This window comes from Geotrypetes seraphini, chromosome 3 (genome assembly GCF_902459505.1).
Source record: "Geotrypetes seraphini chromosome 3, aGeoSer1.1, whole genome shotgun sequence".
Lineage (NCBI taxonomy): Eukaryota > Metazoa > Chordata > Amphibia > Gymnophiona > Dermophiidae > Geotrypetes > Geotrypetes seraphini.
The window spans coordinates 180747631-180774670 of NC_047086.1; the positions used below are offsets into that span (position 1 = coordinate 180747631).

At 44.2% G+C, this 27040-nt stretch overlaps 1 protein-coding gene and 2 non-coding genes across 5 annotated transcripts in view; 2 read left to right on the forward strand and 1 right to left on the reverse strand.

Moving 5' to 3' along the window:
- TFB1M (transcription factor B1, mitochondrial) overlaps positions 1-21155 on the reverse strand; it is a 108489-nt gene extending 87334 nt beyond the window's left edge. Inside the window, exons 1-3 of one of the 3 annotated variants that reach the window (XM_033939227.1) lie at positions 21020-21155; positions 16285-16465; positions 10764-10915 (exon numbers count right to left, since the gene is read on the reverse strand). In XM_033939227.1, coding sequence (XP_033795118.1) covers positions 10764-10915; positions 16285-16417 — 285 coding nt within the window. In that variant the 5' untranslated portion in view covers positions 16418-16465; positions 21020-21155. Of the gene's footprint in view, positions 1-10763; positions 10916-16284; positions 16466-20972 lie in introns of all 3 variants that reach the window. The other 2 variants (XM_033939228.1, XM_033939225.1) reach the window with 2 other exon arrangements.
- A 960-nt stretch (positions 21156-22115) lies between these two features.
- Positions 22116-22187, forward strand: TRNAD-GUC. The gene has a single exon. It is a non-coding gene; the product is annotated as a tRNA-Asp (tRNA).
- Positions 22188-23344: 1157 nt separating this feature from the next.
- Positions 23345-23416, forward strand: TRNAD-GUC. Its single transcript has one exon. It is a non-coding gene; the product is annotated as a tRNA-Asp (tRNA).
- The last annotated feature ends 3624 nt before the right edge of the window (positions 23417-27040 follow it).

Sequence of the window (27040 nt, forward strand, 5' to 3'; positions counted from 1 at the left end):
TCTGGGAATATTCAAAAAGGACCGAGTAAGAAACCAAAACATTTTCAACATCCTCGATTCAATATCTGGTAGAAAGCCATTTTTGCAGCAATAAGGGCCACGAGTTGTTTTTGTCCCAGGCTTCTTGGCAGAATAGCATCAAGCCTTTCACATTAGTTAGGAGATCAACTGCTGCTTTTGATCACTGTTCTGAGGAAAGGCGAGTCTCCTCCCCAAACCTGTGGCAGACTGAACAGGTTTTCCTTCAAGATCCACCTATGCTTTGCACCATCCATCTTTCCACTGATCTTCACAAGCCTCCTTGTCCCCATTGCTGTAGAACTGCCTCTCCACAACCTAATGCTGCCATTACCATGCTTTACTGCAGGAATATTAGCAGGATGATATCCTGTGTTTGTTTGGCAAAGCAAAAAGAAACCCAACAGGAACTACAGTAAAGATGCAACGCAAAAAACTAAAACAAGACTGCAGAAAATGTACAAGGTGCAGGAATCCGCTATAATAAAACCCTTAGTGCGCATGTGCACTTCAAAATCGGTGGGTCCGTGATCTGTGGTACAGTGCCCCCAATTGCGCGTTAGAAAGAGCCTGTGTCAGTTTCCGCACGGCAGTTTCCCAGCAACGGTTGTGTTTTGTGTGCGCCCGTTTCCCCTGCTTTGAAAGGAGCCTGCGACAGTTTGGTGCGCCAACATAAGGAGCCTGCGGCGGTGGAGGTTTTCGCACAGCAGTTTCCCCAGCTGACAAAAGGAGCCTGCAGTGGGCCCTGCCCCAGCTGCCTCCGAAAACAAGGGACACTTCTCAGATAAATGTGCTTGGGAAAGGGAGCTATTTTGCTTTGTTTTGGGGGAAGGGTATGTGCTGGGGAAGCTGTGAACTATCTTGCATTGGTTTAGGTAAAGGGGGTATGATTTGTTGGGGACAGGAAACTATCTTGCTTTGCTTTAGGGGGAGGGGATAGGTAGTGATCTTGGACAGGGGGAGCAGGGAAGGGAGAAGGAGTACTACTGGACAGGAGGGAGGTAAAAGTAAGGGAGAAGGGCTACTGCTGGACAGGGGGAGCAGGGAAGTGGTGCTGCTGGACAGGGGGGAGAGACAGAAAGAAAGACAGACAGGCCAGGGAAAAAGAAAGAAAGAAATGCCTAAGTCTACACATCTATTCTAGCACCCTTTAATGTAACGGGCTAAAAAACTAGTTTATTCAATAAAAATCATAAAAACATCAATAAAATAATAAAAAATTGGTTCTTGTTGTAAAGCGTCCCGGACCCAACACGATCCATGTTTTGAAAAACACTTCTTCCTCAGGGGTCCAAGATGCTCAGTACATAGAATATCAGGAACCAAATGGATGAAAAATGATTGTACACAAAATCTGTAATGCTGCACTGAGTAACACCATGAATGTTTCTTAGCACGGAGAACACTTTGGTCTCATCAGACCACAAAATACATGTACATAGTGTCTAAGGATTTTTTTTGTTTGGGGTTTTTTTTTTAGGGGGGGGGTTCAAAGGCACGGCAATATCGCTTTTCTTTGCAGAGGCTTCCCTCATGTCACCCTGCCATACAGGCCATGTGGAGTAACCTTGAATTTACTGAAAATAAATTATTTTCCTTCTGTCTACCCAAGACCTCTGTAGTTCCTTTAAAATAGCCTTAGTCGTCACAGTAACCTTTCTTAACAGTATACTTTACTCTTGGCTCCCAACTTTGGAATTTTTACCTGACTAAAGCAGTGTGTCAGTGGTGCCAAACTGCTTCAGATACATAGAAACTCTTATAGGATTCTACCAATTTGTATTTCCGACTAGCTTTATCACAGGTTTTTCTGTCAATTCCATGCTTTGCATATTTAGACCTTTGTTTCAGATTCACTTCATCCAACAAACAGCTCTACTACTACTAATTATCATTATCCTGAAGCTGAAAGCGAGAAGATCGGACTTTACCTGAACATCAAGAAGACCAAAATCATGAATACCACCAACAAAAAAGTCCACATAAAGATCAACAATGAAGAAATAGAAGTGGTTGACAGCTTCATTTTCCTTGGGTCCCTCACTGATCACAGTGGCAGTTCGACAGTAGAGATCAAGCGTCGATTAGAACTGGGGTGTGCAGCCATGGTGAGCACGGGCCAAATATGGAAATGCAAGGATGTCTCAGTCACCATCAGACAAAGTCATTGTGTTCCCAATTGCAATTTATGGCTGCGAGACATGGACACACACGAAAGCAGAAGAAAAATTGTTGCCTTCGAACTGTGGTACTGGAGAAGTCCATGGACAGCTAGAATCACCAACAAAGATGTTCTTGATCATATTAACCCAGAGTTGTTCCTGACAAAAACTGACCTATTTTGTACATGTGATGAGGTGAATTCACTAGAAAAGGAGGTGCTACTCGGAATGGCAGTGGTAAAAGGAAGCAGGTGAGACCAAAGGACAGTTGGCTGGATACCATCAAGAATGACACAGGAATGAACATCATACAATTGAAAGAAACTGTGGAAAACAGAGAAGCATGGTGAGGACTGGCCTACAGAGTATCCAAGGGTCAGACATGACTGAATGGATAGTAATATAGTGCTGAAAAGTGTACGCAGTGCTGTACATTTTGACATTTAATAGACATTCCCTGCTCAGAATGATCAGACAGACATGACATATAGGGTTCGGAGATGCAGAACCCAAGATGAGAGGAGTTAGGAGTTGAAGCAGTCTTGAATAGGTGGGATTTTAACTTGGAATTGGACACTGCCAGAGATGGAGCCCACCACAGGGATTCAGGCAGTTTGCTCAAGGAACATGGTGCTGCAAGACAGAAGGAACGGAGTCTGTAGCTGGCAGTGGAAAAGGGCACAGATAGGAGGGACCTACTGGCTGAGCAGAGCTCACGGGGGGACGACGACACAGGAGGAGATAAGTGAAGAAAGATAATGAGGGGCTACCAAGTGAATGCATTTGTAGGTCAGTAAGAGGAGGGTTAACGTGGTATAGAAGCTCTCGAATATACGAGTCATGCAGATTGAAGGGGGGAGATGGCTGAGGTGATGAGGACGTGGATATGGGTTTTGGTAGTGTGCTCAGATTTTGGTAATATTATAGGAGGAAGAAGCAGCAGGTTTTAGGGGAGAGAGAGTGTGTGAGAGTGAGTGAGTGATCAAAGATGACCCCGAGATTTCGAGCAGACAAGACAGGGAGGATGAGAGTGTTGTCCACAGAGACAGAGAATGGGGGAAGTGGGTTTAGGCAGGAATATGAGCAGCACCATTTTAGCCATATTCAGTTTTAGATGATTGTGAGACATCCAGGTGGCAATGTTGGACAGACAGGCTGAGACTCGGGTCTGGGTTTCGGTAGAGATATCTGATACAAACAGGTAGATCAGCATAGAGATGATACTGGAAACCGTGGGAGATCAGCGCTCCAAGTGAGCAGGTGTAGATTGTGAAAAGGAGTGGTTCCAGGACAGAGCCTTGAGATACACCAATAGATAGCAGGATAGCTGTGGGGGATGAACCACCATTGTATACACTGAAGGTGTGATGGGAGAGAGTAAAACCCTGGAATCCCAGTGAGGAGAGCATATGAACAAGTAGGTGATGATCAATAGTATCAAAGGTGGCAGATAGATCAAGAAGGATTAGGATAAAGTAGAAGCCTTTGGATCTGGCCAGGAACAGGTCACTGGAAACTTTAGTAAGGGCAGTTTCCATGGAATGCAGTGGGAGTATTAAAATCAGCCCAGCTACTGAGAATGGGCATTTAAATAAATGATAGGCCTTGTTAAAGACAATTTTGGAAACAGATAATTTAGGTTTGCTATGACAAAGGGTGTGACTTTTTCCAATCAATACTTTTTGGTTTCTTAATTGCACTGTCATGTTGAACCCGTATAGTAAGTATGTTGTATAGATCAGTGAAAAGAACTACTTTGACATATATTGATTTGTATTTTTAGACAACAGAATGTGCAAAATATAAAGGAGTGAAAAGACTTTTACAAGGCACTGTAAGGGCAGCTTTACAATTTAGGCCCCAGCATGTATGCATACTTTGCATGTGTTAAGTGTCAGCTAGCAGAGTGTCTTAGAGCAAATACTCGCTTCACTGGCAAAGGCACACACAGAGGAAGAGCATGGGCAGGGATTCCACTCATGCACATAGCCTACAGCATACTGTAAGTTATGTGCATCTCTGCCACATTTAGGCACCTGCACTTATCACCAGGTATGCCATAGACCTGGGGTATCAGTATTCTATCACAGAACCTAAGTGCCTAGATTACATTATAGAACAGGCTTCTACCATATGGCCTCCGGTTGTCTAAATGGAGGCACCTAATTATAGAATTGCCTCATTTATGTTTTAAGGACTTCTCAGTTTGACAAACTTCAGCCATTTTTTAACGTTTACCGGAAGTTAAAACTCTTTTACAGACTTTGAATATACTGAGTTTTTCTGCTACTGCTCAGCTTTTTTCATCTGTTGATTCTACTGTGCTATGAAAAGAGGAGGTGGGAGAGGGACAGTGCATTTAGCTTGCACCTTTTTCAGTAGTAGTTGAAGGTGAGTTATATGCAGCTACATTAAGTATTTCCCTTTCCCTGGAGGGCTCACAATCTAACGGAGGGTTGACTTGACTAAGATCAAAACTGGCAGCAATGGGATCCGAAACCAGGCTTCCCTGGTTCGCAGCACAGTGCTTTAACCATTAGACCATGAAAAGGGAAGGCCTGAAGACTGGAAATTTTTAAAAATCTTACAATTTTATTTGCAAAAATCAGAGGAATCACAGACAGATTATCTCTGCAAAACTCTTTGCTGGACTCTAAGGGGGGAAATTATCAACATGGGTTATTGTTAATACCTGCTATTTTACTGTTAACCCAGGTTATTAGTAACTCAGTTTCATTGCATAAAATGGGCCTGGTCCTTAAATAGCATAAGTTAGTGATAAAATAACCCATCTTAATGAAGTTGATAACTTCTCCCTAAACAAAAATCATTTTGTTTCCCTCTTGCAATCTGAAATGTAGTTCTATTAGTTAAGCAGCTTATCGTATTCAGAGCGCCACCTGCTGACAGATTCATGAACAAGAATGTTGTACCTGTAAAGCCAGCTCAAAAAATGAAACCCTTAGGACAATGTTGTTGCCAATAATATCCAATCTAAAATTCAATATATAATTGGCTAACACTCTTAATCCCTTGGGGAGAATGTTTGGACTCAGAAGATTGTAAAATTGATGAAAGAGTTTTTAAACAAAAAATTCTTTAAATAATGGACATCAGTATGAGTCCTTCACATACAAATGAAGGATTGTGGGCTTGGGCCGTGACTCATAAGTGACCAGCACCAGACATGAGTCTAAATGAGAACTGCCCCATATATCATTTAGTCCTATTTAATATAATCAATTTAATCAAGTTTGATTGTCCATCTATTATGGCTTTTTGGAAATCAATTTGGGGCCAAATTAATAGTTTATTAGAAAATCCGGTGGCATTGTCATACGATACTATATTATTTGGCATGTCAATGAGGGCAAAGAGTCAATTATCTTCGAATAACAACAAGCTTTTGCTTATAATGACAGGGGTTGCCATATAACAAATTACATGTACCGTATTTGCCGGCGTATAAGACAACTTTTCAGTACCTTAAAATCCTCCCCAAAGTCGGGGGTCGTCTTATACGCCGGGTACTGTTTACATGCCTTTACTGAAAATTTCTGCCGGTCCGCGCAGGACCGGCGAGATCAAGTCGGCAGTTAAATTTCCTGCCGACTGCGGTTTCTGTTGATTAATGTTCCTCCCAGCCTCAGGCGATCAATCAATCGGGGAGGGGGGGGGGATTAAATAATGCAGCTTCTTTAGGATAGCTCTATGTTTCTATGTTTCTCAGTTGTCTGTATAAGTTATCCCAATAGCAGATTGAAGTTCTGGCACTGCAAGGAGCATTACCCCTAGAGAACGCATGCTGGCAAAATCTTTAATGGTGTTTAAACTTTCCTTTAGAAAGCCGACAGAACAGAATGCGCTGGCCCGGGAAGTTCGGTGCTTTATGAATGAATTACACAACCTACACCTTGCTCAGCTACACCTTATCCCAAGTTTTTGACAGGGGAATATTGCTTGGCTGCTATTTTTAACTCCTTTATCGCTGGAGATTATTGCCTGGAAAATAGTTCACACAAGGGCTACCCTGAGGAAAAGCTAATTAAAATGAAATAGCAATTCCATTTGGTGAAAACATTTTCAGTTTTGCAGGAGAACGTGGCTTACCTTGGCTAAGCTGACCACATTCTGGGCTAGTTACTTTTGTAAAGGATCAAGATAGGCTGCCAACGTCGGGGCCTTCCCTCTCTGAGTCTCGCCTGTTCGGAAACAGGAAGTTGAAACAAAATAGGCGGGACTTAGAGAGTGAAGGTCCCGACGTCGGCAGCGTGTCTTGATCGCCGCCCCTGCCGAGTTGCTGAAGAGGGCCGCGGAGAGAGCTGCAGATTCAGGTGCAGGTGGAGGGAGATGGTCAGCGTGTGCGAACAAGATCCTGGGGAGCCTTCACAGTGGCTGTCTCCCCTCCCACCAGCTCTCCAATTTGCCAGGGCAGTGATTTACCGGCAACTTTCTGCAGGCAAGTACGGAGAGCTGCTGGAAGGGGAGGAAGCCACTGTAGGAGGCAGGGAAGGTGCTGGAAAAGGGAGATCTGTTACTGGACTTGAAGGGAGTTAGAAGGAGAGATGCTGTTGGTAGGGGAGGAGGGAAAGGGATGGGACAGGGAGGGCACCAATCAAATCAGGTTTGTAACAGTTTTCCTGCTAAGTACCTGCATGTCATAAACATTTGAATTAAAATTGTTGAAATAAATTCTGATGTTCTTTTAAGTTTTATTTGTTGTGCAGAAGGTGTGCGGAAGAAGGGGTAGTCTTATACGGCGAGTATATAACAAACTCTATATTTTAACTGTAAAAGTTGGGGGGTCGTCTTATACGCCCAGTCGTCTTATAAGCCGGCAAATACGGTAATTGGAAGGACTGGAATAGACTGAATTATAAAATTTTTGGTGGAACTCGTGCCATATATATATAAAATGGAAAGAACTATAGCTACACAGCAGGGGTACTTAAGGAAGTTTCAAGATGTGTGGGAGCTGTTAAAATATTGTAATGAATAGATACCATTTTCCCCTCAAATTTATAAGTTCAATATATGGGGGGGGTAATTTTTTTTTTTTTTTTAGTCTATCATCTAATATATAGGAAAGAAGGGGAAAAAGTTTTATCATATGGTATTTATATTTTGTTATGAAAGGGCGGGGAGGGAGATAATATTATATGATTTGAATTACTGCTGATTATTAAGTGTTATATTTAATGTTAAAATGTTTCAACCTACTGTCACACTTATTGTAAGTTTTAAAATGAATAAAGATTTTATAAAAAAAAAATAATAATTCCATCTGAATCATAATCAAACATTCACACCAGGGGAGAAAGGAAAAATAAAAATAAACAAAGTCTATGAATAAAGTAAATAAACTTCCAAAATCGTCACTATGGGGTCCTTTTACAAAGGCGCGGTAGCAGTTTAACGCACAGAATACCGGCGTTAACCGCCTGCCGTGCTAGTACCTAACGCCTCCATTGACGAGGTGTTAGGATTTTAGGCTGCCGCGGGGGTTAGCCGTGATGAAATGTCTGACGCGCTAACCCCCGTAGCGCGCCTTGATAAAAGGAGCCCTATGTTAAAGGAAATTAAAGTGCATAGTGCTCACAAAAAATTCATGCTAAAATTATTCAATAAAAAGTGCCATGCTGCATCACATTGAAATTTCATAGTGTCACTTGATAGCAAAAGTGCATAAGGATATTGAAAAAGTTCATGAAAAAGTTCATATTGAAAAAGTTGATGCTGAAACCCTGTAAAGCATACATATTTTAACATTGTTGAGGATATGTTGAAACCCTCAGCTGTGCAGTGGTGGCTAAGAAAGCAAATAGAATATTAGGAATTATTAGGAAAGGAAGGAATGGAAAAATATGAAAATGTTATATGCTTTTGTACCGCTCTATGGTACGGCCGCACCTCGAATATTGTGTGCAATTCTGGTTGCCATATCTTTAAAAAAAAAAAAAAGGGACTATGACAGGAGCTCACGGCAGCCATTTCCTATGAGTGATCTGCACGGGGCAGGAGCGTAGGAAGATCGCTCCTGCCCCGAAAACCCGCTAGACCACCAGGTAAGGCTTAAGGGATTCAGGGGGAAAGCAGGAGGGAGGCGGGGAAGGTCCAGAATACAGCTTTAATTAAAAAAAAAAAATTTAAAAAAACCCCCACAAACAACAGAATCCATGGATGCTGAAACCGCGGATTCAGAGGGAGGAGAAGTGTAGTGGAATAAGAAAAGGCACAGAGAAGGGTGATGAAAATGATAAAAGGAATGAGACAACGTCCCTATGAGGAAAGGCTAAAGTGGCTAAGGCTCTTCAGCTTGGAGAAGAGATGGCTCAGGGGCGATATCTATAATATTAAAACCGTAAGTGCATATGCGCACTCCTATCTGCATGTTCCGTGATCCATGTGTCTGTGGCAGGTAGGAGTGCACATGCACGCTTCGAATCCCCCCTCACTCACTGTAAGGCAGAGTTCGTCGTCGCTCCCTCCCCAGCGCACCCCTCCCCGGTGCACCCCGGCGGGGGCAGGGCAGGAACAAGACTCCCTGCAGGAGCCAGCCCGATGTCTGGAGATCGCCAGACTGGACAGGGGGAACAGGTAAGGGGTGCTGCTGTACAGGGGGAGCAGGGAAGAGGTGCTGCAGTACAGGGGGGGAGGTAAAAGGAAGGGAGAAGACCTACTGCTGGACAGGAGGAGCAGTGAAGGGGTGCTGCTGGACAGGGGAGACTTAAAACAAAGGGAGAAGGGCTCCTGCTGCACAGGGGGAGCAGGGAAAGGGTGCTGCAGGACAGGGGGGAGGTAACAGGAAGGGAGGCCTTCTGCTGGGAGGTAAAAGGAAGAGAGAAGGGCTACTGCTGGACAGGGGGAGCAGGCAGGGGTGGTGGAGGACAGCTGAGGAAAGAGAGACAGAAAGAGGCCAAGTAGGGAAAAAGAAAGAAAGACAGACACACACATATTCTAGCACCCGTTAATGTAACGGGCTTAAAGACTAGTGAGTCTATAAAATAATGAGTGGCGTGGAAAGGGTAGATGTGATTCACTTGTTCACTTTCCAAAAATACTAGGACTAGGGGGAATGCAATGAAGGTACTAGATTCAGCTTTGTTTTCCATTCCTTTCCTGAAGTATTATGGTTTGCTAGGTGAATTGTGTAATACAGATATGCTACCCCTGATGCAGCATCTTTGCCAAACAGGGATTCCACTGTCGGGTGAAAAGATTTCTGGGGCCATGTTTCTGCCTGCAGTGTTTATTTCAATGCAGTGAAACCAGGGAAGTCCTGTGGATCCTCAGCGTTGGATTGTGAACTAGAGAGCTGAACGGGGACAGAAATCCCACCCATCCCCACCCGGCCCTGCCAGGATCCTCTCCGTCCCCACCCGTCCCCGCAAGGAATTACCTCCATCCCCGCCCGTCCGCATAAAAAGCAGCAATTACTTCTGACAGGATCATCAATTCCACAGTTTATTTTGTGTTTGCGCTGCTGTTTTCCTTGTGGAATCTCTTTGGTGGAACTCTTTTTTTGTTTTCTGTTCAGGTAATTAACTTATAACTCCCCTCTTTTACTAAGGCTGACGTTCCATTATATTATATGGACGAACCCTGCTTCCAAAGCCTTCCATCCCCGTGGGAGTCCCGTGGGTTAGGGGGGATTCCGGCGATTCTCGTTCCCGTGCAGACTTCTATTGTGAATTTGTGTGCTGGGAGGAGTTGAAAAACCGGTGTCTGACTTGCAGCCAGAGCAGGACTACGACAGAAATTCAGCTGATTTTTACTGCACTTGTACTTTGTCTGAGCTTTTGAATGTGCAGTTATTAGCATTCTTCCAATGCAGTATGGGATTGATTGATGAGCCACACTGTGAACTTGTTACAAGGGTTTTTCTACAGAGTTTTATAGACTGAAGATTACTAGTGGAGGTTTTTTTTTTAACCTACGAGGTGTGTGTGGGAGGTTTCCTCCACTTTTGTGTATGTTCTTAGCTTTGTACTGCCTTATTTGTCCGAGTGATCACAGGCTAGTGTCAATCTTCCCACACTTGTGCTAGCACATTTTTTCTGTTGTAAAAAAAAAAATAAAAAAAATGATCCCCATAATAGTTCAACTTTCAGGGCTAGAACATTTATTTTAAAGACTTGGGCTAGAACTAATAATCTTAGGAGACAGGGATGAGGGAAATCTTTATAGGTCTTTTTTAAAAACTTTGTTTTCAAGCATCTTTGAAGCTATAGCAAAGTAAACCATGTCAAAGAGCATTCTTCCAAAGGAACAGGACTGCATGCCAGCAAATTTACTCCCATCTGTCCTATTAAAAACCTAGACCAGGAAAGTACTTGAAGAAAGCAGAAAACATCTAAACAAGCAAGTTTAACATTTTTCCTACATTTGAAAAATGGCTGGGGTTACCAGATAACTCCAAGTTGTAAGAGAGAAACTAAGCCATTCCTGGCTTTACCTCCACTGCATCACTGAATTTCAGCCACACAGGAGTAAAATATGGACCAACTTAGTCTCTCTCTCTCTCTCTTGATACAGAGCACTCCTACAGTGTAAAAATGATGACTTGAAGTGAATTAATAACACCTTCAGCCCAGCGATAAATCGAGTGTCCTTTTCAACTACCAGGAGTTTGGCAACACCAGCATTGAGGATAGACCTTGTGATTCCACCAGGCCCAGGACCCACTTCCAAGACGTAGGCGTCTCTTAACATGCCAGCTTTTCGCACTATCTTATCTGAAAAACAAACAAGACAAACAAAAGAAAATCAACGTGTAAACATTTGTTACATCAAAGCTCTTCACCAGCTATGGGGCATATTTATCAGTTTTGTTTCCGTGCAAACACTGCTACAGATTTTCTTCTGTTATTTTAATCCTGGAGTTTCAACAATCAATGTGGGGGTATCTCAACTAGAGTGCAACTTGGATAAATATATGTTTCCTTCATACCATTCTCAGCTTTGTCTGCCAGGAAGCAGTCTTTCACCTCCAGAGTCTAGTACCGTATTTTCACGTAGATAACGCGCACCCGTGTAAAACGCGCACACGGGTATAGCGCGCGGGAAACACAAATTTATGTACAGAAATTTTTATTTACCGCGCACACCCGTATACCGCGCATGCTGCCCGACTCTCCCGTCGCCACCCGTCTCTCCTTTCGCCCGCCCCCGACTCTCCTCTGGCCACCCCGACTCTCCTTTCGCCCGCTCTGACTCTCCTCTCCCCCTTGAAGTCCTGTCCCCACCCTGAAAGCCTGATGCCGCCCCCAACGTCCGATTCACCCCCCCCCCCGCAGGACTGCTCGCACCCCCACCCCGAAGGACCACTCGCACGCACCCCCACCCCCACCCTGAATGACCGCTCGCACCCCCACAGCCTCCCGACCCCCCCCCCCCATCATGTAGAAGCTCCTACCGGTGTCCTGCTGCTTCCTCTTGGCGGTCCCGCCCTTTCTCTGACGTCAAGCCCTCTTGCCCCGCCGACTCCCCGACACGATTGGGGCAAGAGGGAGCTCAAGCCCTCTTGCCCTCCCGACTCCCTGACACGATCGGGGCAAAAGGGAGCCCAAGCACTCTTGCCCCGCTGACTCCCCAACTTCCCGACAATATCGGGCCAGGAGGGAGCCCAAGTGAGGAAGCCCAAGTCCTCCTGGCCCTGGCAACCCCCCCCCCCCCTGCTAGTTGTTCGGGCCAGGAGGGAGCCCAAACCCTCCTGGCCACGGCGACCCCCACCCCGCACTACATTACGGGCAGGAGGGATCCCAGGCCCTAATGCCCTCGACGCAAACCCCCCCTCCCCCCAACGACCGCCCCCCCAAGAACCTCCAACCGCCCCCCCAGCCGACCCGCGACCCCCCTGGCCGATCCCCATGACACCCCCACCCCCCTTCCCCGTACCTTTGTGTAGTTTGGGCTCCCTCCTGGCCCGAACAACTAGCGGGGTGTGGGTCACCAGGGCCAGGAGGACTTGGGCTCCCTCCTGGCCCGAACAACTAGCGGGGTGTGGGTTGCCAGAGCCAGGAGGGCTTGGGCTCCCTCCTGGCCCGATATTGTCGCGGAGTTGGGGAGTCAGCGGGGCAAGAGGGCTTGGGCTCCCTTTTGCCCCAATCGTGTCGGGGGTGCCGCGGTTGGCTGGGGCAAGAGAGCTTGAGCTCCCTCTTGCCCCGATCGTGTTGGAGAGTCGGGGCAAGAGGGCTTGACGTCAGAGAAAGGGCGGGACCGCCGGAAGAGGAAGCAGCGCAGGCGCAGGGCTCACAGAAGGGCCGGGACCGCCAAGAGGAAACAGCAGGACACCGGTAGGAGCTTCTATATGATGGGGGGGGTCCGGAGGCTGTGGGGGTGCAAGCGGTCCGTCCTTCAGGCTGGGAGTGCGGGTGGGAGTGCATGCGAGCGGTCCTTTGGGGTGCGGGTGCGTGCGAGCGGTCCTGCGGGGGGGGGGGGGGGGTGAAACGGACGTCGGGGGGAACTATGTAAACAAATTTTTATATAGCGCGCTCACGCATATAATGCGCAAGGTTATGCACGGTTTGTAAAATCGTGTATAACGCGCGCGTTATATGCATGAAAATACGGTAATTACTTTTACAATTCCTCCTTTGGGTACAGGAAAAAAACCAAAACTAAAAACCACCACTTGAAAATTTAAGGCAAAGGGATAAATAAGTTTCACCTGTGACCAGACAAAGCATTATTTTTGATAACCCAGTATATTCTTCAGACTCTCCCCACTGAGCTTGTCACACTGTTTTGTGACCTTGTGGTCATTAGATTTAATTGAAAGAATTAGGCATTATCAGTGCCTCCAGGTTCCCATGATTCCCGGGACTCATTGCCTCCTTTCTCTAGCCTGCCACTGCTGGTCTGGGGGTGTAGAGACAAGATGAAGGCAGTACACCCTCCACTCAGCTATTCCTTCATGCCACCCAGCTAGCAAAGATTTCCGGGGAGACTACCATGAGATTTAATGTGTTACATTAATACATAGTAGCACAGGGGCCAATGCAGAAAGCTACCACAAGACTTCTGTAACAGTATAACAATTTCCTACAGATGTAGATTGGCCCCTGGCTAACAACTAACACCCTGAGAATGAAATTTTGCTTAAAGTATAGCTTGCCTGCATGAGGTCGGAGCTTACCATGACCTGTCATGAAACAGCACTGCCTAGAGCAGGGGTGTCCAATGTCGGTCCTCAAGGGCCGCAGTCCAGTCGGGTTTTCAGGATTTCCCCAATGAATATGCATGAGATCTATTTGCATGCACTGCTTTCAATGCATATTCATTGGGGAAATCCTGAAAACCCGACTGGATTGCGGCCCTCGAGGACCGACATTGGACACCCCTGGCCTAGAGCAACAACAGTAATGCTGTCCATCCCATATAAAAACTTGTGGGTACTCTTCTACTTATTTCAACTGCACCCAGCCTCACCTGCGTATGTTCCGGTTTAGTAGGAGCTTGTCCATCTTTGTCACCCTCCAGGGATTCAAGACAAAGTTGGACAAGTTCCTGCTAAACCGGAACGTACGCAGGTGAGGCTGGACTAATTTAGAGCACTGGTCTTTGACCAAAGGTCCGCCGCGTGAGCAGACTGCTGGGCATGATGGACCACTGGTCTGAGCCAGCAGTAATTCTTATGTTCTTTCTCCTGTTCATGGGTTAACTACAGCACCTGGAACCTTCTGTGCTTGCGACCTCATCTACCGTCACCCCCAGAAGTCCCAATGGTTTGAAAAGGGATGCAAGCATGCATTTCAATTGATCTATACATTGTGAATCGTTGATATATGTGCTAGTCTGGGTTGAAACCTGAAGCATAGCATCCCAGCTGAGGTCTTTAAGATCCGTGGCTCTTATTTGCAATAACTTGATTGCATAGTTTGACTTCTATTTTGTCACTGCATGTATTTAGACCTGCGAGTTAATATGCCTTTTTATAGATATCTTTTCTGCTGTTGCTTATTAAAGGCTGTACAATGAAAATCTGTACATTTCCTTTGGCTAGTCAACCTGAGTCAGATCCTTGTGAACTTGAGTCAGAATACCATTACAATGTGTTACATTTTATTGCTGCAACTTACCATATATACTCAAATATAAACAGAGAGTTTTGGGAGGTCTCAGTTTATATTCGAGCCTTGATCTTTCTTGCTTCCTCCCTGTAACCAGCACTTCTGTTCCCAACCCCACCTGACTGGCTCTTCAGGTCTATCACCTCCTTAGCACTAAGCAGAGCTTCTGTTCCTGACCCTGCCCAACCAGGACTTCAGGTCTACCACTTCCCTACACTTCTTTTCACCCCTGCCCAAAGGCCACTTCAGTGCTACCAACTCCCCACCCGATGACTGGCACATCTGTCCATCCCCTTGGCTGGCTGGCACTATCTTTTCCAGTCTGAAGCCAAGGCCAATGCTGTGTGTTGAGCCGGAGCAGGGTCTTGCGCATTTGTGTATGATCAAAGCCTGCCGGTTCCCATCCTCTCTGAGAATCTGAGAAAGGAAAGGAGCCAGCAGAGGCCTTGAGCATGCGCAGATGAGCAAGGCCCTGCTCCGGCTCAACAACAACATTGACCTCAGCTTCAGACTGGAAAAGAACAGTGCTGGTCGGCCAGGGGGGAGGGACAGATGTACCTGTCATCGGGTGGGGAGGTGGTAGCACTGCAGTGGCCATCGGGCAGGAATGAAAACGAGCCCATTGCTACAAATTTTCTTTTGCAAATTAAAGGATTCATTTAAAGAAGGAAGGTTTTGCATAATCTGAACTGTTATTCTCAACATATACCATTAAAACTTGTATAGGCTCAAATTAAGCCTCGGCACAGCTTGCAAACACTTTTGTAAATAAGACAGCTTTTGGAGTTAACCAGCAACACAAATCATAACTTCCACAAAGGATTTGATAAGTTTTTCCTTTTCAGAGTATAACCCATGCTCCACTACCATACTGCTTGATGTACTTTGAAAGATGAACCCTATGGCTATTCAAAAAGTTTAAGATATGATCTTCAGCAGTTAAACTTTTAGTTAACACAAAATGTTCTTCAGCAGGAAGGAATATTGATAGTCTAGGAAAACATTTTTGTGCAAGTTCCCACATGTTATCTCTGTTGCCTACACAGTAATGGTATTGCTGAATTTTATGCTATGTTCATGTCTTTGATCTGTGTTTTCCCTTAAATGCTGTGCTTTACCTCCATGATGTAACATCGTACACATGCATAATGTATGTCATTTTAGTAGTTATCTGCTAGTATTGTGGTTATTCTTATATTTATTATATTCTGTAATATTTTAAATGTATGTTTTAGCTATGCTATACATTAAGTACCATGTTGCTTGGCTTTATCTTTATGATTTGTGACTTTTATCCATTTTTATGGCTCAATCTTTTGTGTGGTGTTACATACAAAAACTTTATGTAGGGGAAGCAAAGAGGTTAAAATGAGATATTGTAAAGTTAAATAATGTATTAGACTAGACATTTCTGCCATACGTTTTTTGTAGATTGGCTTACAGCGATAACCCACATTTCTAACCTCGGTTTATATTCAAGTCAATCTTCCCCTCTCCTTTTCGGGGGGGGAGGGGGGAGATTACCTCAGTTTATATTTGAGTATATATGGTAATTTGTAGAGTGTAGTGTGTAACTAAATAAATCTCTCTCTACAGCTTATGATCCATGCCTCCCCCCCACCGAAGACCTATCAAATATAGACCATTTACACTTTTCAAACGAGTGCTTTCAGAGCAAACTTCAATCCCTGAACCAACTACTTCTAGTATCATACAGCTCCTATGTTCAAGTGACATGGGCCCTGTACGTCTACCATATTATCAACAGAACAAGGGGTTAGCTTCTAGTTTCCTCCCTCAATCATGAGTAACTAGAATAAAATCTACAGTATACATAATATTCTGAAGCATTATCAATACTCTTGATAATAAAGATGAAGTCCTTGTATATATATATTACACAAACATACATACAGATAAAAATGCAAAACACACACACAAAGTATGCACACAGATAAAAATGCATTAAAAAAAAAAAAAAAAGGTGAAACACATCAATCTTACATTTTAAATAGAGGTATGAAATCACTAACCTGTGAGTCTCAAATCCAGTAGAAAATTCTGGGAGAGCTGCTTTTCTGCACGGAGATTAAACAATTTAACAATCTCTCCAATGGTTGGCAAAGTAGGAAGGCGGAAAGTAGCTACATTTCCCGAAACAGCCATTCTCCAAAAGTCCTCTTATGCCCAAAGAAGAATGGAAGAGATGGAGACCTGAGATCCAAGCAACAAGAAATAATCCCACTTCAGAGGAGAGTTAAGTAGCTCTACCAAATTCTCTCTTTTTCATAAGCTCGGGAGGTTCAGGGAAAACAATTTGGAGATTAGAATTTTGATTCTAAACTGATCTTACAAATTCAGCAGCTTCATTATTCCCCCCTCTTTTACTAAAGGTGCACTAGCGGATTTAGAACGCATTAAATGCTAAAAGCACCCATTATATTCTATGGACGCGCATATATTTAGCAAACGCTAAATCAGCTAGCGCACCTTAGTAAAAGACCCCCTATGTTTGAAAAGTAGTAAAAACAGCTCATTCCTAATTTCATTACTTTTTAGTTTGTAGATCACTCTGTTTGTCCTAGCAGAAGGACAATATATCAAGTACCTAATGATACAGTAATAAGTAAATACTTTTATATGCAGCATTTCCAACTTAATTATGTATTTTTTAATAGCCCATAACTAACTTTGGAAGACAAATTTTATTTTACATAAAACTCTACAAATTGAACACAGGATGGTGCAGAATTCATGTTCAGCCAATCAAATCGTCATCTCAGACTTCTCTTGAATTTATATTTGGTGCCCTAAGTAGGTAGTTATTTACTTGTCTTAGGCCCCCTCCTCGGTATTAACCCATTGGCATATTATCTAAAAATTTGGGAGGCAAAATTTTTATACCAGAAAGATTAAATGGTTCAATACCAGGCTTCTTTTTTTTTTTTGGGGGGGGGGGGGGGGTTGTACAGAGTTTTGATAATAGTAGAGGGAAAGGGGAAGAAGAAAAAGAGCAGGGACTCCACTTTGGTGGGACAGGTTTAGAAAAAATATAAAAGATGTGAGAGATAAAGGGCAGGTTTAGAAAATATATGAAGCTGGCAGAGAGAAAGACTGGGGAGAACTAGATGAGTGCGGGATGAGGGGGAATACACATTGTATTCCCACCTCAAATTCCCTCCACACAATAGCTTAAGTTCAAATCAGAGAGTTGCGTGGGGACAGAAATCAAACCCGTCTCCCCCCCCCCCAGTAGAATCAAACCCGTCCCTGTCCATCCCCGCTAGGAGTCAAACCCGTCCCCGCTGGAATCCCCTCCGTCCCCGCCCGTCCCTATAAACTTCAGAAGTAGTTATTTCATTTAATTATGCTACTGAATTAAAGGCTCTGGTAGAGACCCATTTACAAATAAGCAAAGACACTTTATTAATTTAGAAATATTAATTGGGAAGAATACATACTTTGTAAACGGGTTTATACCAGAGCCTCTAATGTAAATATAAAATATAAATACTCAGCTGATGAGGACCCCCAAGTTGTCAGCTGAGGACTTCCTCTGCAGTTGGCCAGGGATCCCTTTTGCCAATCTTGGCAGGTAGCAGTAGCGTCCAAGTCACAGATGCTGGCACCTCAGTGGCTCATGGATGCTGCCAGCGACTGCGTGCTTGGTGGAGGGGAGTTCTGGCCGTCTCTAGAGGAGGTCCTCTGCTGGCGGTGCTTGGGAATCCCCACCAGCCACAGCAAGGGTCAGCAAGTACTTCAACACTGTAGAAATAAAACCAGAAATGCATTTCCTTTTCTTTTGAACACAATACAAAGGCATCTGCTATATACATTTCCCAAAGCTAACATATTTTAGTCAATAAATTCCATTTTTTACCTTTGTTGTCTGGAGACTTGTTTTTCCATCAAGTTGGTCCCAGTTTCTTTTTTCCGCTTTCTCGTCTCCTGCAAATTCTTCTGTTGCTGTCCATTGGTTCCTCCTACCATGGTCCAGCATTTATCCCTTTCTCATCTTTTGCCCCTGCCCACCAGCCCCATGCCCAACATTTCTCCTGTCATCCCTCTCCAGCACCATGCCACATCTCTCCCTCCATTCCTTTCACCACTATGTCCAGCATTCCTCCCTCTTGCATCCCTTTCAATATGTCCCACTGTTCCCTCTCCACCACATTTATCCCTCTCATCTTTTTCTTCTCTATCATCTGTATCTCACTTCCTTCCTGTGACCAAAAATTCTCCTCTTTCTTCCATTCCCCGTGTACACCATCTCTCCCAATTCTCCCTTTCTATTCCTTCCCCCACCTCAGCATCTCTTTCCCTCCCTTCTTCCGTCCTCTCTCCCAAGTTTATGCCTCCTGTGTCCAAAAAGCAAAAACACACTCCCTCTGCTCCTGTGTCCCGTGTTTGGGCCCTTCCCATGTCCCAACTTGCTTCCTCCTAATTACAACACGTGCGTGCCTGCTCACTTCTTCCTTTTCTGTCCCCTCCCAAGCTGAACTATTTAAATGTAACAATAAATATATCTTGCACATTAAAAAGCTGCTCTAATTCAACAGGCATCCTGAGATATCCTCAGAATATATTGCGTCAGACAGTTTCCAAAAGTAAATGTGTGTATATCTCCCTTCAAAGATGCAAACTCTGATATACTATAAAATAAACCCCCATATCTTTGTCCTTATTATTTTGGCTTAACAGAGTCTACTATTTGACCCATACCAGCTCAGTTTCATTAATGCCTAATACAGTTCTAGATAAAACAATCACAGATTTTTCCTAACATTTTAGTGGGTAGCTAGAAACTTTAAAATAGGAAAGAAATAAGAGTTGGTAGTAAATGAGGTTTCACATTATCTTAATTAAAGAGGTTGGTTATTATAGAACATCTTATAGTCCAAAGCAGTGTTTTTCAACCTTTACACACCTATGGACAGGCAGAAATAAAATAATTATTCTGTGGACCGGCGGTTGAAGAACACTGGGCTAAGTCGTGGGCCAGACCCCGCCCATCTCTACCCAATCTCCACCCCAGACCCCGCCCCCATAATAGTACTAATTGCACCTTGCACGTCCGATGCCTCATCTGGAAGCCTTTCCTCTGACGTTGCAACATCAGAGAGAAGGCTTCCGGTTCAGGCGCAGGATGCCTGTAGGAGCCACTGCCCATGGCTTTGTGCACTGAATCAGTTAGGAAGAGGGAGCTGACTCAAAGATAATGCCACATTGATCGCACCGTGGACCGGCGGTTGAAGAACACTGTTTTGGGCCTGATGCACGTGCTGGCTCTGTGGACCGGCACTGGTCCATGGACCAGTGGTTGAAGAACACTGGTCCAAAGGATAAACTAGTTTGCTGATAGCTCAGGCAGAGAAAGTTGAAATTAATTATCAGAACCCAGTGCCTCATTCCCACGTAGCAGACACCTCTTGATGAAAATAAAACTTAATAATAAAAAAGAACAAACCCAACAAAAATGCTATACATATTTATAACCACACAAATCAGGCTCATGGCATAATGTATTACAGCTCCACAAACAATCCGTCCCTTCTTTTCTGCCCGCCTCCCGCAAGACTGTACCTCTCCCGAGTGCTTCTTCGCAGGGCAGCGGACCCTGCCTTTTCTGCCCCCTCCTGCAAGACTGTACCTCTCCCGAGTGCTGCACTTCTTCGCAGGGCAGCGGGCCCTGCACGTTCCACGTGGCTGAAGCGAAGCCTTGCCTTCGACGTCAGCTCTATGTGTGGTATGCTGGGAGCGCTGCACGCTGCAGGAGGGCAGGAAAAGAAGACGAGCCACTCGGCTCGAGCTGCCTCCCAACCCCGCGAGATCCCCATGACCCGAAGGGGGGGAACATGCTGGATCCCTGTCATCCCCGTTCCCGTGCAGCTCTCTAGTTCAGATTAAGGACACTAAAAAAGTGCAAGGGGTGGGTCCACCTCTGAAGATAAGGAGCCACTACAGGTGGTTCTCCACTTCAGGGACTGACTGGGCAGAATTTATGCTGCTACTACTACCTGCATCACAGAAACAAAATTACTGAGCTGGTGAAAAGGAAACACATGACAAGAACCTTTCATCCAATCTACTTCTGGAAGAAAAACAAAACACTCCTCTCCCAACCTCATACTGCTTTAAGTTTTTACTTTTTCTAGGAGAAAGAAGTACTACTGTTATAAAGATTTGCAGAAGTTATTTCAGCAAAATTCAAACTAAAGCTATAGTGTTATATGCCTGGATTCATCACTACATAGACTATGTCTAATAAAAGCACATAAAAAGGAACAGCAAAGGACAAGCCTAACAACGAGCAACAGCAGATCTGAGAAACTCGTTCCCCAAAACCCAGTGCAAAAACTAATACCTCAATATGATAGTTTATCCTTTTACTCAGTTTGTGACATGTACAGTACTCCTTAACAAGGCTTTTCCCAGTAGGTTTTCCCAGTCAACAATTTAAACTTTTAAAAAGAATTAGTCCTTGGTGCTGGCACTTATTCCACACGAATATTAACAGTTCCTGATCTTGATGCAAACACAATTACAGCATAACCCTTGTCAAGTTCAAGGATACTGGACACTATCAGCACGCAATTTACTTTAGAAAAACATGCGCTGGTACAATTCAGCTCAGACCCAATTTAATCCTCATTAACCAATGCATTTAACTGTTACATGATTTGCTTTCCAGGAACACACTTATAAAACGATAAATACACACCTCTCCTATTTTCTTCTGTGTAGAAGCCACGTGCATACCCAACATACCTTGCTCGGTCAACATTGCTTCCTGTATTCTTGCCCCAGAATGCACTATTTTGTAGTTTAGTGCTCGTAGCTAACTCTTGCGTGTACCCAGCATACCTTATGTGATGATGTCACATCCTACATTCTTGCCCCAGAATGCTCAGTTTTGTAGTTCCCAGAATGCTCCGTTTTGTAGTTTTGTACTCATAGCCAATTAGAGTCCTCGAGTATTGATAGGCTGGAAAGAAGAGGAAGTGAGCTGTGACATTGCAGGCAGCGTCTCTCTCTGTGCTGTTTTGTGCTTGACTTCTGCTTTGGAACTGTGTATGATGTCACATGATTCAAAGCAAGACGTTAAGCACAGGTGGCAGAGAACTCAGCCAAAGGCACCATTGTCCTGTAAGCTCAGTGGGTGTCACAACAAATCCAATAGTCGTAGAGAGGCTAAGCGCTAAAAGAAAGAAACGATGTAAAAAGCAGCAGCAACTTCCCTTCCTACCATTAAAACCAGCAAACAAAACTGCCACAACAGATTAATGGTGTGAACGGTGCTAATATTTTTAGGCTCTCTGTATGTGCGCAGTAATTTGCTTATAAGTACTAGATATTAGACATGTCAACAACAAAAAAGTTTAGTGAAATGGCTGCTTCAAAAGCAAAAATATTTTTGAAAAAATATATACAGGTACTGTAAGTGGAAATGTAGGAAAAAAAACCCTGATTGATCCGCGTTATCTATTTGCAATAAAATAGGCACCTATTAAGGTCCAGCTCTAACTCACTGTCTTTGTTGCTCTTGGCCAGATGTCAGGGTCTCTGCTAATTCTCAAGAAAAGAATCTTGCAGATAGGGTTGGAAGCTCGAATAAACGCTGCTTTCTGCTTTCTTAATGAAATAGGCAATGTATGTGTTTCATAATGTCAGGGTGGCTATGTTTAATCCTCAGACAAGGAAGAATATGCATTTATATTAAGGAAAAGTTGACATTTGTGATTTCTACTAGGATATAAGTATGAGCACAATGCAAGAGACTGAAATAGTTTATACTTCTATCAACACTTTTACAGAGTTTGCCCTCGATTTTCTGGACAGCAGTTTCAATAGGTGTAATGTGTAATCCTCGTTAGTATAGTGGAGAGTATCCCCGCCTGTCACGCGGGAGACCGGGGTTCGATTCCCCGACGGGGAGATGCAGTTTTTATATTCATTTCATAGGAAAATCACTCTGCTTTCAGACAGCATATTGTATAATTGTGTGCTGTGCAATAATAACATTTTTTTTATAGTGTTTTTAGTCACGATATTTACTAGTTTGTATTTGTTTTCCCTTATAGAGGAGATTATTAGCATATTATACAGCACTACAACCAAAAGCCTTCCTCCAGGGGTCAGAGTGGGTTAGGTCTCCAGCAGCTCCTATCTTCTCTTTTGTCAGCCCATTCCTTAGCGAACTACTTTAAAATTAAAAGCTGCCTGGCCAGAAATCAGATAAAATACAGATCACAGTGATGTGAAATTTGTAAGGATATGCTATAAAAGAATTCAACTAACTTACTAGGAATTAAAAGCAGGCCAGCTGAGTAAAAATCAAGAACTTCAAACAGAACAGCTTTATTTTCTTTTGTGACAGATAAGGCTGCATTTGCTGCTGCGGTCTGTGTATCCGGGATCTGCAGCGCTTTAATTTAATTCTTATATGGTATCGCAAATATCTTTAAACGTGATTCACTGCAGTTTACAGAGAAGAATGGTTACAACGCTATGAAATACAATATCAATAATTAGAAGTTTGACTAACGTTATTGTAAATACAAATATCAATTACTTAGGACAAACTTTGTAATAGTACAGATATCAGCTAGTAAAGTTTTCCAATTCTTTGCTGCTTGGTAGGCTAAAGATGTGCCAAAAAGGATTAGGGAAAGGAAAAGTTGAGCATTCAGCAATTGTACCCTGATTTTTATTTATTTATTTTTTAATCAGTAACAACACACAGCCTTTTTTTCCTCTTTCTCAATTGTAGGGAGGGGATATCTCCTAGTTCAAAAGAAAGCAGGACTAGGAGTGCCAGTAAATGCTATTTCTTCTTTGCTTTCTTAATGCAACAGGCAGTGCATGCGTTTCATAATGTGAAGGAGCTATATTTGATCCCCAGAGATGGCAGAGTAGGTGTTTATGGCAGAACAACCTCTGTGTCTTGAGCTGTGCTAATAGCTATTCTTGATATAAAAAAGAAGAACAGGACATTAAAATGATTCATATAACATCAAAATTCATAGAACGTCTGAATCAGTATTCTGCTCAGAAAACAAAGTATAGCTAATACAAGGATCCTTCTCCAGCTTTTCCTCGTTAGTATAGTGGTGAGTATCCCCGCCTGTCACGCGGGAGACCGGGGTTCAATTCCCCGACGGGGAGACGTTAACTTTTACCTATACTCATTATACCTGGGGCATCGGATCTTCACTGCAAAATGGTAAAAATCGCCATCTACTTTGGAACCACATTTTGTACAGTATAAATTCTCTTCCAGAGACAGTCTTTTGAAGTACCAGAAACTATTATTTACTATAGGCTTTCTTTTCTGTTTCCTATGGGCTGATCCTTCCATTAGAGGATCAGCCCAAGAGAGTTAAGTAGTATAGCACTTGGTCTTTGAAACTACAGTATTCCACTTTCAGAAATGTAAAATGTGAAGCTGGAGCAAAATTTTTCTCATGGAAAAGCACTTTGTCTTTGCTCTTCCTCTTTAGTGAAGGATTTTGAAAGGGTAGGGCTCAAAATCTCATAGATCCAGAGTATAGGTAAAAGAATGCCCCTCCCCCCCGGTCTCCCGCGTGACAGGCGGGGATACTCTCCACTATACTAACGAGGAACTGCTGAGTAAATGATTGGAAGTGGTCCTTCTGTAGTGTAGATTGTGAACAGGAACTTATTTCTGGATTCAGCTTTAATTTTAACAGTGTTATTTTGTCATGTAAAAGAAATTCTCCTAGAACAAGCAAGATGAGTCAGCCACATATGGGTGATGTCCCATCAGCTCCCATTTGCGGATAAGCTCTCCAATAGATCAGAGAGATTTTTTTTTTCTCTCCCTCTGAGCACGTGCAATGCCCGGGGCCCCAGGGGATGCCCGAGCACTACTCATTTCCTCATGCTTCCCCCTAATCCCCAGTCTTTAGTCTACGCCCATTCCCAAAGGTTGTATTTTCTACAGTTCTCCATTACAACTTTTCTATTCATCACCTTGAAGATGCCTGAATCATCAACGAAATGCCTGGGATGCAGGAGAAGGATGATTGCCCTGGATTGTGCGTCCGCTGGCTTGGGTCCAGTGCACAAGGACCAGTCTTGCTTGCATTGTGCCCGCATGTTTTCGCACGCAAGCTGAGGAAGAGGGCACTGAGAGACTTCATGAAAAAGAATGAAGCTCAAGAATCAGCCTGCAGAGCTAGCAACAGGGGATGTAAAATCAGCAGAGATAAGGAGCTTCCAGGATGCCTTGGCCCAGCAACTCCCCCATCTGCACCCTGCATGCAGCTGATAGGGGTTCCCCTCCCTCCCGAGGCCCCCTCTGCTTGCTTTGGGAAACTTCTGAGAACTCCTCCAGCCACGAGGGCTTTGCCCCTCTCACCTCCCAATCTGGAAAAATAAACCCCAAAAACCGCATGCTTCTTTCACTCATCAGGACTGGCAGACCTCTCCCACCTCCCTAAAAACTCCCCCTGGGATGACCCTCATGTCAGGAAAACCCTTTGCAGCACCTCGGGTCTGCTTCTCACTATTTCTGCCCTCTCTTAAGCACCGGAGTTCAGCCATGTGTAATGTGACCATTTATTTTTTTCATCAAAAGGGGACATCTATTAATTTTCAGTCCTGCCCCCAATCCCGCCCTAGCCCTGCCCCAATCCTGCCCTAGCCCTGCCCCAATCCCGCCCCCATTTTCTTCCATTCATTTTTCATGTACACATAATTCATAATGATAACCATAAAATAAAATAAAAAAACTACAAAGCACACTATACGCAGAGAAAATGTTAATTATCATTTTTTTTTTGGGGGGGGGTTCAAAGATGTCAAGGCAGATGACTTTAAAATATACAATGTCACCTGAGTAACTATAGAAAAATAGACAAATATAGTGCAAAATATAGACAGCAGATATAAATTCTCAAAACTGACACATTTTGATCACTAAATTGAAAATAAAATCATTTTTCCTACCTTTGCTGTCTGGTGATTTCATGAGTCTCTGGTTGCGTTTCCTTCTGAATGTGTATCCTTTCTTTCATTTATTTCTTTCTGCACTCAGGCCCAACAATTGTCCCTTTCTATGCCCTCCCTCCTTCCTTCTTATGTCCTTAGTGCCCCCCAGTACCTCCTTCCTATGTCCTTAATGGTGACAGGACAAAAGCGCGCGACGACAACCCAGCGCAGACAACTGAGTGCAAGGCGGAAGCGCGCTGAAGAAAACAATATTTTAAGGGGCTCCGACAGGGGGAGTTGGTGGGGAACCCCCACACTTTATTTAATAGAGATCGCGCCGGCGTTGTGGGGGGCTTGGGGGGATGTAATCCCCCCTTATACTGAAAACTTCATTTTTTCCCTAAAAAAGAGGGAAAAAGTTAAGTTTCCAGTAAATGAGAACACAGAAAACACCTTCGCCTAGTATGGAATATGTCATCACAAACTAACCCCTCCCCCTTTTACAACTGTAGTGTGGATTTTAGCTGCTACCACCACAGCTGGTGCTAAAAAATGCTCCACAGTTTTGTAAAAGGGGGGATAAAATAAAAATACATAGACAAAGATTAAATTGAACCAGCAAGAAGCTGGACTCTGCATACAATGCAACACCACAGAAAAAGTGACACATATCTCCTAAAGCAATAAATAAATAGAAAATTTTTGTTCTACCTTTGTCTTCTCTGCTTTCCTCATCTTCTTGTTACTCTCTTCCTTCCATCCACTGTCTCTCTTCTCTCTGCATCTTCCATTTGCTCTGTTACTGTGCCTCTCCCTTTCTCCCTCCTTCCAAATTGGTCTGGCACCCATCTTCTTCCCTCCACTCCTCACATAGTCTGGCATCTCTGTCTTCTTCCCTGCCAGCGTCTTCTCCCAACTCTCTCTTCCCCATTTCCCTTCAGCGCCTTCTCCCCACTCTCTCTTCCCCATTTTCCTGCAGCATCTTCTCCCCACTCTCCGTTCCTCATTTCCCTTCAGCATCTTCTCCCCACTCTCTGTTCCCCATTTCCATTCAGCATCTTCTTCCCACTCTGTCTTCCCCATGTGCTTTCAGCGTCCTTCTCCCCCCTCTGTTTTACCATTTTCTTCTCTACCCCACCTTTTCTCCCTTTCTCCCTCCCTGCCCCTTACCTTTGTGGCACTTTCTCCCCCCCCCGGCCCGGACAACAGGCCCGGTCCGACAAACCTCCCTGCCCTGTGGCCAGCGATGTCTAAACTGCCTTCTTACAGCAGCCGGAGCCTTGTAGTTGCATATGGCTGCCGTAAAGGCTGTCTCTGATGCAACTTCCGGTTGCCACTTTACCACACTTGCTGGATGTTCAGGCACTAGGGCCTGGGCCACTCGTCCTTTTGGGCTTAAGCAGGCGCTCTATATGTTTCATTGGGCCAAAGAAAGGCTCGATGATTGGAGCCGTGTTCTGGCTTTCTGGCACATAAATGTGGCTCTGAGGTTTTCACGCTTTCACATGCTAACAGTGGAATCTGTCATGGCGGCAGTGGCCCAGGGAGAGCTCCTCGCATTCTGCTAATTCCAGTTTTCTGCACATGTGTGCAGTTTCCTGTTGAGGAAAAAAAAAGACACAAACCACTTTCTTCCTGGTTCTCAGCTCTGCCCTTTGGACAGACTTGGCTCCCTGTACCTTTGCCGAGGTGATGGTGATCATGGCAGCTTCTTTATGAAACATAGGTCTGCTCATACCCCTTACATGAACGACTGCCTCTTCAGGACTCCCTCATTAGCAGAGGGTTGACATACAATTAATTTTGTTGCTCCACGTTCTGGAGGTCCTTGGTTGG